Source organism: Fukomys damarensis, unplaced genomic scaffold (assembly GCF_012274545.1).
Source record: "Fukomys damarensis isolate Sample0158 unplaced genomic scaffold, DMR_v1.0_HiC HiC_scaffold_15, whole genome shotgun sequence".
NCBI classification, from domain to species: Eukaryota; Metazoa; Chordata; class Mammalia; order Rodentia; family Bathyergidae; genus Fukomys; species Fukomys damarensis.
The window spans coordinates 56,370,980-56,380,146 of NW_022900927.1; the positions used below are offsets into that span (position 1 = coordinate 56,370,980).

At 45.8% G+C, this 9,167-nt stretch overlaps 1 protein-coding gene across 1 annotated transcript in view; it reads right to left on the reverse strand.

Moving 5' to 3' along the window:
* Positions 1 to 8,719, reverse strand: part of Fgd6 (FYVE, RhoGEF and PH domain containing 6) — an 83,863-nt gene extending 75,144 nt beyond the window's left edge. Inside the window, exons 1-2 of the mRNA XM_010629223.1 lie at positions 8,704 to 8,719; positions 6,134 to 8,498 (exon numbers count right to left, since the gene is read on the reverse strand). Of these exons, the coding sequence (XP_010627525.1) occupies positions 6,134 to 8,498; positions 8,704 to 8,719 (2,381 nt within the window). The remainder of the gene's footprint in view (positions 1 to 6,133; positions 8,499 to 8,703) is intronic.
* Positions 8,720 to 9,167: the final 448 nt, after the last annotated feature.

Sequence of the window (9,167 nt, forward strand, 5' to 3'; positions counted from 1 at the left end):
CCTCACACTGGGTGTTAGGGCCCAGCATCGTGGAGGCCTTTCGGCTGGTCACGCTCCGTGGAGTGGAAGTGAGACTTTAGGTCTTACACTATCTCTGACTAAATATGCCTCTACAAGTGTAGTGAAGACGGGCTAGTGATGTTGAACTGTAACCCCAGCACTCTGGGGCAGGAGGCTGGGGCAAGAAGACCACAAATTCTAACCCATCCCAGACAACTTAGCAAGACCTTATCTCAAAATTTAAAAATTAAAAATAGGTTAGAGGGCCGGGGATTTATATCAGTGTTGCCACTGTCTGCCTTGCAATCTCAAGGTCCTGAGTTCAGGCCCCAGTACCAAAAAAAAAAAAAAAAAAAAAAAAGAGGGTAAAGTTGTAAGACTTGAATAGGCTAAAGTGACTCCATGCTAATAGGCCAGACTGTGCTTCTTCATATGCTAATTGCTACCTTGGTTAACAGCCCGCCCAGGGGCAAATGGTTTGACAAAAGGTGACCCTAGAACATTTCCTGCATAAGATAAGCAATGTGTTTGCAGTCTTGTTCTGTGAATTCCCTGACTCTTTGTTTAGAAAAACCTTATAAAAAGTACCTCAGCCCCTGAGCAGTTGCCTCTCTGAGCCACCTGGCTCCGGGAGTGCCGTCTGGCCAGACTAATAAAGGTCTCTTTACCATCTAGGCTGGTGTGTTCCTTCCTGGGTTTCTCGGTTCTCTGTCGTGTTCCCGGAGCCTCGCTGGGTGTTAGGGCCCAGCATCGTGGAGGCCTTTCGGCTGTTCACGCTCCGTGGAGTGGAAGTGAGACTTTAGGTCTTACAAAGTGACATTCTAATACACAAAAGCATATATTTGTGATAAAATATCATTCATCTGCTCTGGCAGGAAATAAGACCAAAGCAATATAGCTGGATACTGTAGTTTAATTCTTGACATTTATTTTTAAAGGAAATAAAAAAATGTTATCACCAACAAATAAAACTCAAGGCTTCTCTAGCTGCAGTTTCAAATGTATGTAAACACAAAGACTTGCCAAAACTGTGCAGCAGTAATTCTAACACAAGAATCTCAAAGTTAAAGAGGCATCCAAATTTTTGCGGGGGAGGGGATACTGGGGATCTAACTCAGGACCTTCCTCTTGCGAGGCAGGCGCGGATCCACTGAGCTAAATCCCTGGCCCATCATCCAAATGTTTGATTTCCTGAACTCAAGCTGAAAATAACTCACAGGAAAGTGCTGCCATTGAGAGCTATTGGTCCCAACCCCCACCTTCTGGCCACGCATAATCTTATCAGAGCATGCAAAGAGGAGGACAGGCAAAGGCTCCTGCAGCTATTTACAAAGCCTGTCATCGTATAATCTGTGGTGCACAAGCCCCACAGCACCGCCAGATGGGAGGTTCAGGGAGGGAAGGGTCTGTCTGCTCCACAGGTCTGATGTTCACAGTACAACCACTGACAGTGATTTGGGGAGAAACAAATGAAAAACGTGGTACATTCCTTCCCCAGGATGAGGGTATACATAACAACGAAAAAGGAAGGATTCAGAGGCTTATTTTATTTAGTTGGAATTCTGTTTCTTGAAAAAAAAAAGACCAAATGATAAATACAAACTTATTTGAGATGGGGACTTCTGGTCCCAGGTTCAAGGAAGAACACACATTCTGGTTCTACTTCCTTTCTTCCCAGTCTGGCTCAGTCGCCAACCTGGCTTCTCCCCACAGAACATGTTCTGCCCACATTTACACAGCAGCCTCCTAAATGCCAGGTCTAACCTGGCCCATTTAAAAAACCTTGTTTCAAGAGTTACCACCTTGGTAAAGTTGCCACGTGTGCACAGGTGTGTTACTACTAGGGGTCGAACCTAGGGCTTTACACAGAGAGCTACATCTCTAGCCTTTTTTTTTTTTTTTTTTTTGAAACAGGGTCTCTAAGTCACTAAACTGCCCAAGTGGGACTCCAACTTGAAATCCTCCTGCCTCAGCCTCCCAGTGTAAGGACTATGTGGTATTAGGTAGCACCACACCTGGCTATACAGTTATCTTTATTTTTTTCACTTTTTTATTTGTAAGGTTATCTTTAATACTCTGCTCACACCAGTCCAATCAGACAAAGCTTGATTAACAAAACCACGCTGTATTAGAATTGTCTGTCTCCTGACTGGGCAGAAGTTCCTCTGAATGCCCTGCTTAACACCTGCTCAGGTCAGCAGAACATACAAACTGAGAGTGTGCTACATTACCCAGAAGTTACCCCACCCCTTAACTTCTTTGAAACACTTGTCATAGGAAAAACCTTCACAACACAGGAAAAACCTGGAATGTTTCCAGGGGAAGTTTTCTTCTTTACAAAAACTAAGAAGTCTGCCTCCATTCCAAAAGGAAAATTCCAGCACTTGAATTCTGTCGCTCTGCTCACTTATCTGTAGCCCAAAATTTAGAAACTTCCCTCTGAAATCAAACTTCCTGAATATAAATAGGAAATGAAAACTCAACTCACCACCTGCATACCAGTGAAACATGGAAAAGGACCCACAACGGTACCTCAAACTCACTGGAATACTCCACGGGGCTCCGATCTGACTTCTGTCCAAACTGCTTTGGAGTTGGCAGGGCAGTGACCAAAAGGTGACCCCTCTGGGAACACTTAAAACTGGCGTCTTGGGCCCCCCTCCCTGCCCCCAGGCCATCTCAGGTCTTCCCTGTGTGTTCCTAGGGTATTAGCCTGGGCTGGGGCTGAAGCTCGCTCAGGGCCCCTCGCCCCTCCCCACTTCACCCTCCTCTGCCTCCACACTGGGCTGATCCTCCCCCCCCAATGGATTTCCGGTGCCCTCCTTAGCCCTCCCCCCAGTTTCTCCTACTCACTCCAGTCTAAAATCAGAAACAGTCAGCAACTAGCAGAACCAGGTAGATAGGAAAGGGGAATTAAGAGGAAGAGAAGGGACAGGAGCAAGCTGTGGAGGAGGCTGAGGCAGGAGGATTACCAAGTTTGAGCCTAATGTAGGTAACTTAGCAACTCAGTGAGACCCTGTATCAAAATAAAAAGTTAGAAAAGGGCTGGGGATGTAGTTCAGGGTAGAGTCCCTGGGTTCAATCTTCTGTATCACACACACACAAAGAATCAAATGAAAAGGGAAGAGAGTGAAACCCTTAGCCTACACATTTCCAACCACCCCACCCTCCTGGCTCATCACTCCCCAGCCTCAACAGTCAGGCGCACAGCAACCTCCTCATTCTTCCTTAGTCACCTCGCCCCGAGCTTCAGCCCCAGCCCAGGCTAATACCCTAGGAACTCACAGGGAAGACCTGAGATGGCCTGGGGGCAGGGACACAGGCTAACACAGTCCAGTGGGGGAGGGGTCACTGGGGAAATGCATTCTGAGGCCCAGTACGTCTCACGCTCTGGAGGAGGCTGAGGCAGAAGGATCACTTCCAAGCCAGCCTAAAGTACACAGGGAGAACCTGTCTCAAACAAACATAAAAAGCAATGGCCTCTGAGGCAATGCCATGAGTCTGACCCGAATACTGAAGGCCTCTGATTCTGCTGGCACTGTTTAGAAGTCTGGAATCCCAGTAAGGTAATTCTTGCTCCAGGGATAAATAAGTCTTGAAAGCAGAAATTCCAAAGTAGATCTTGGGCTCTCTTCCCCAGGCAGCCTTGGTAGACAGCCAGAGGCAACCTCCAGCCTGCAGAACTGTCCCCAGGTAGGCCGGCCCAGCAGTGCTGCCTGCCTAGGTACCTTCACACCTGCCACCCTGGGTCCCCAGAGCCAACAGCAGGTCCAGTCAAAGAACAAGCCCCTGCCCAAGGCGGTGGCACACGCCCAAGGCAGGAGAGTCACTGCAAACTCAAGGCCAGTCTGAACCATACAGTGAGACGCTGTCTAAAAAAAAAAAAAGAACAAGTTCCAAAAGTGCCAAGCCTGTGTCAGAGACAGTGGCAAATGTAAATGATTGGCATTTAAATCTTGTCCCAACAGGAAGGGCCAAACCTCCAATTTCAAGAAACAATCTACGTTGGCTACATGCAAACAAAAACAAAATTTTTCAAACACTTCTATTTCCAAACCAAATTGTTTGCATACAAAAGTATTCGTGAATCAAGATACCATTGTATTTCTATAAAAATGACTTTTTTTTTTTTTTGGTACTGGAGATTGAACTCAGGACCTTAAGCTTTCGAGGCAGGCGGCAAAACCACTGAGCTAACTCCCTGGCCCTACAAAAATCACATTTTTAAGAGCCGGGGACCCAACAACCTGCTATCAGTGGCCTATGACTAATCTGAAGACTTTGAAAGAAGCTTCTGGGCCTCCTTATTAGACACAAACACACACCTCAAATACACAGCCTGCAGAGAGGGCAGCAGCTGCCAATGAGATGCCCTTTGCCTGTTGTATTCCTTCTCTCCCACACCCATCACCACCTACTGACCGCCTAGGCCTCTTGCACGATAAAAAGATAAGCCTAGAACTCTTCAAGGAGCCTAAAGATGAATGTAAAATCTCAGACACACTAGTAAATAATGATACCACTGTAAGACTGAGACAGAGGCTGCAAGAGCATAGCCAGGAGCTTGGAAGAGGAAAGTCACACTTCCTACCAGGAAGCCACAGAAGCCTCCCCAGGCCAGTGATTGATGGGCTGGACCAGTAAGGGATGCGTAGGTATATTAAAGTGCAGATGCAAAATTGAGAAAGAGCCAGGCTGAGGGCGCACACCTGTAACCCCTGTACTTGGTAAGCTAAGGCAGGGAACTGCAGCAAGTTCAAGACCAGCCTGGGCTATCCAGAAGCTGGCAGAAAAACAAGAGACCTGTTTTTCTATTTGTTGAAGGCTCTAATAAGATGCTGGAGAATTTAACTGCTTAGTGAGGGAGATCTCTAAGAGTTCAAGGCCAGCCTGCACTACATAGTGAGAACCTGTCTCAAAAAACAAAACAAAACAAAAACAACAACAAAAAACTCCCACAAACCTAGAGTTTTTACCTGATAAGGACACCATAATACATGAATTTCGGTAACTTCAGATTTCCTATCCTCAGCACAAAAACCTCATTGAATTAACCAATTTCCAGAAGTCCCAGGTTCCACAATGACTCCTGAATCGGGGCCTGGAGGCCCTGGGACCTCTCTGCTCCAAACCTTTCTCACAGTGGCTACACTGCTACTCTTTCATTCCTTCACTCAGCTGCTAAAATAAGCCCATGACTCCAAGGCTGCAATGCAAATACCCATTCCCACTGTATGGCAAGAGGCTGTGTGGACAAAATGTCTCCCCATCAGTCCCTCACTGAGCGACTTTCCCCCTGAATCCCTGTCTCACTGGGCTGCAAAGGCTAACTGTAATGATCTATGCAGAAATGTGGCATCTGTGGGCCCATAAATCCATCAAAAAGTGTTTAACACCACTGGCCAAGAAACACACATTAAAACAACTCTGAGATTCCACCTTACTCCAGGAAGAACGGCCACCATCAAGAAGTCAAAGACTAGTAAATGCTGGCGGGGCTTCAGGGAGAAAGGAACACTTCTACATCCTTGGTAGGAATGTGAAAGCAATACAACCACTTTGGAGATCAGTATGAAGATTCCTCAAAAAGCTAAAGAGAGAAATTCTATTTGACCCGATATTCCCCTTCTAGGTATCTTCCTGAAAGAGTTAAAGACATATTTACAACACACACAAACCTACATTTATAGTGGCACAATTCATAATAGCTAAATCTTGGAAGCAACTTATAGTCTATCAATAGATGACTAGATAAAGAAAATGTGACATCTACACACGATGGAGTACCTTTCTGCCATAAATAAACTTCAGTCATCTGTAGGAAAATGGATGCACCTTGAAACCATATGCTAAGTGAAACAAATCAGACACACAAGTTTAAATAGCGCGTGGTTTCTTACATAAAAAACCCAAAGTATAAACAAAGAGTAAATTAAAAATTAATAGGAAATAAGGAGGTAGATCTTTTACAAAAGGAAAAGGGGACCAAGAGATGACCGGAGGAGAGGAAAAAACTTCAGATGTGTTATGGGCACGTGCCAAACCCCACAAGCAACGTGATCACTGTGCACTCCAAGCACGTACTAACAGCAAATAAAAATGAACAAAAAGAAGCGGCGCGCCTGCATGTTACCTGGAACACAGATGTCCGGGTCCCGGGTGCAGGCCTAAGGCGGCAGCTTCGTACAGCTCTTGTACCTCATACAGGTCCGCGTCCGCATCCTCCACGCTGCTGCCATTCTGCCCTTCCAACGTGAGAGTTTTCCCCGCGGCTGCGACAAAGGCCAGGTTCTCGTACTCCGGGATCTCCTCGTAGTGGCGCACGTTCTCGCACTCGGGCTCAAAGACACCCGGCTCCCTGGAGAGCATCTGCTCGTCCAGAGATTCCGCTCTCAGGCCTTCAGCTGCACTCCGGCCCCAGGGCTTCTTCTTCTTCTTCCGAGATTCTGGGCTGTAATGGTCCACAGAACACACCTTTCTGGGTTTGCCTCTCTTCTCCAGGTCGGCCGCCAGCAGCCCACACCAGACACTTCCAGGCCCCCTCCGCTCCCTGCCAGACAGGTAAGCTCTGCTTTTGTCTCCGAGCTGGCCACTCCGGAACCAAGATTTCTGAAAGTCTCCCCTTAGGAAGCACATAGACAGCTTCCTGTTGAGCAACTGCCTAAAAGAATTTTTCTTGGGAGACGGTTTGCAGGGCTTGGTGCACCTGTCCAGATCCACAGAGGATAATGACTTTGCCCTCAGCTTGGGTAGGGCAGCGGAAGGCTCACCACCGGCAGGCACAGTGACAGACTTTAACGATTCTGAGTTCCCTAAAAAGGGTAAAATAGGATGAGGCAACTTCCACACTGGCTTTTCTGAAGTCTGTTTGGGCATATCGAAGGAAGATGATCTAGCATGGTCTGGGGCACACAAATGCTGAAGGTGGTTTCTTTCTAGAACCTTCCCTGAACTTTTTACTTCAACTAAAGGAAAAGAACTTTTCTCCACCAGCTCCACAGAAGCAGCCTTTTTGAGCACTCCTGAAGCAGGCAAGCTATGCCTTTGAGGTTTCTTGGGGACAATTCTTGAGGAATTTTCCTCTTTCATTATACAGTCCTTTTGCACTGGAGGGGCAGACACTCCCAGGTTCCCAGCTGGCAGATGTTCGCTGCCAGTTAATTTGAGCTGCTTAGGCAGGCTCCAAGACAGAGCATTGGATCTTACAAAATGAGTCCCTTTGTCTGCACCAAATGATGTACTAGAACCATCGACATCTGTCCTCCTGTCAGAACTCAAATTAGAGTCTGCGTCTAAAGAAGCTGCTGTGTTCTCAAGGGAAGATGTCTCGTGACACAAGTCTGGTCTGTCCCTGTCAGAGCTACTATCCACTTCACTTTTATTTCCCAGCTTCACCTTGCTCACTGGATCTTGGTGACACAAAGCATTCTCCCGAAGAACACTGACTTCACTGTTTTTCAAACCATCTTCACCAAGACAAGAGCTATTATTTAAATTCTGTGGTTCCTCAGCACCTCCACTAGGATTATCTACATGTTTTTGGCGTAACAGTCGTGTCTTTCTGGGCTTCGGAGTAGGAAACGTGGGGGTACGTGGTACCGAGTCAGTTTTTGAGGGGCTATGATCTTTGACTTCTGTGTTCTTACTGACTTCATCTGAAGATACAAACGTATTCTTTTTACCATTTCCCAGAGCTCCTGGTTTGGATAAATGAAAGGAACTATCGCTTTTTTTGCTTCCCTCCTCACAAGTTTCAAGATTTTCAAATTCACCCCTAGGAAGCTGCAAGTGGCAGTGCTGAGCAACAGGCACCTTTTTGAAGCTGGATAGGGAAGGTGACGAGTCTGGAAGACGAATTCTGAAACTCATGTTGGCACTGCGGGCACCATTCATTTCTGGGTTGTCAGTGGACGTCTGCTTCTGTGGGGAACTAAAAGCCGACTTTTGCTGTTTCAAAGCATCTTTGAGCTTCTCTTCTAGGATGCTTGCCTTTAACACCACCCCACTTTGCAACCTAAAATTTTCACCAGAATTCCATTTCATCTGATTTTTTTTCGTCAAAAAAGACTCATCCCTTTTACTGTTTTTTAAACTTTCTTTCATGTCCAAGGGCTCTAAAACAAGCTGCTTCACACACATACTCTTTTTATTCCTAAGCTTACGGATGCATTCAGAACCACAGGGACACTCGGGTAAAATATAATCGCTGCTCTGATCTCCTACATTTTTGCAATTAAAGCTGTCGGTGCTTTGGGGCAATTCTGATTTATGCTCTTCCAGGTCCCTGGTGCTTTTCCTCGGCAGTGAAGGCATTGGCTCTTCCACAGGTGAGCTCTTCGGAACTTTCGGTTTGGGTGCAATTGCTGGTTTAGCTTTCCTTGTTGACTGTGGAATGCTGGCAACCACACTGTCAGGTTTTGGTGCAACAGGAGGAGGAGCTGGCTTATTATCTGCCCCTACAAACTTTGGTTTGGGGGCCACTGGTGGCTTCTTTGTATCTAAAAAAGAAAAAAAGTCATAACGAGATGATAAACCAAAGCACGAGATGATACATGACTAAATGGACATTTTAAATTCTTGATTGTTTGTTAAGATAGGGTCTCACTATGTAGTTCAGGCTGGCCATGAGCTGACAACATAGCCAAGGCTGGCCTGGAACTAGGAGTGAACCTCCTACCTCAGCCTCCCAAGTGCTGGCATTACAGGTATGCACCACCATGGCCGGCTAACATTTTTAACATAATGAATTTGACATTTTACTAGGAAAGTATACAGTATTACACTGTACAGGGTTAACATTACTGTTGAAAATTCCTTAAATTCCAGTATACATAGCTTTGAGCATACTGTACATTTCTTAGTAAATCCAAAACTGTTTCTTCCAACTCTGTGACTAAATAAAATAGCTGACTTCTGTTCATTCACTGAGTACTGAAAACTGAATTTACCAATATGACACAACTCTAAAGGTTTCTCATGTAAATAGGCAATAGTGTTCTTCATACACCACAAAATATAGTAGAGTTGCATAAATAAATACTTTTTATCAAAACCTGCCTACCTTAGGCCAGGTGCAGTAGCACAAGTGGAAGAATGAGGCAGGAGGAGATTCAAGGCCAGCCTGGACTTAGTGATCCTGTCTCAAAAAAAAAAAAAAAAAAAAAAAA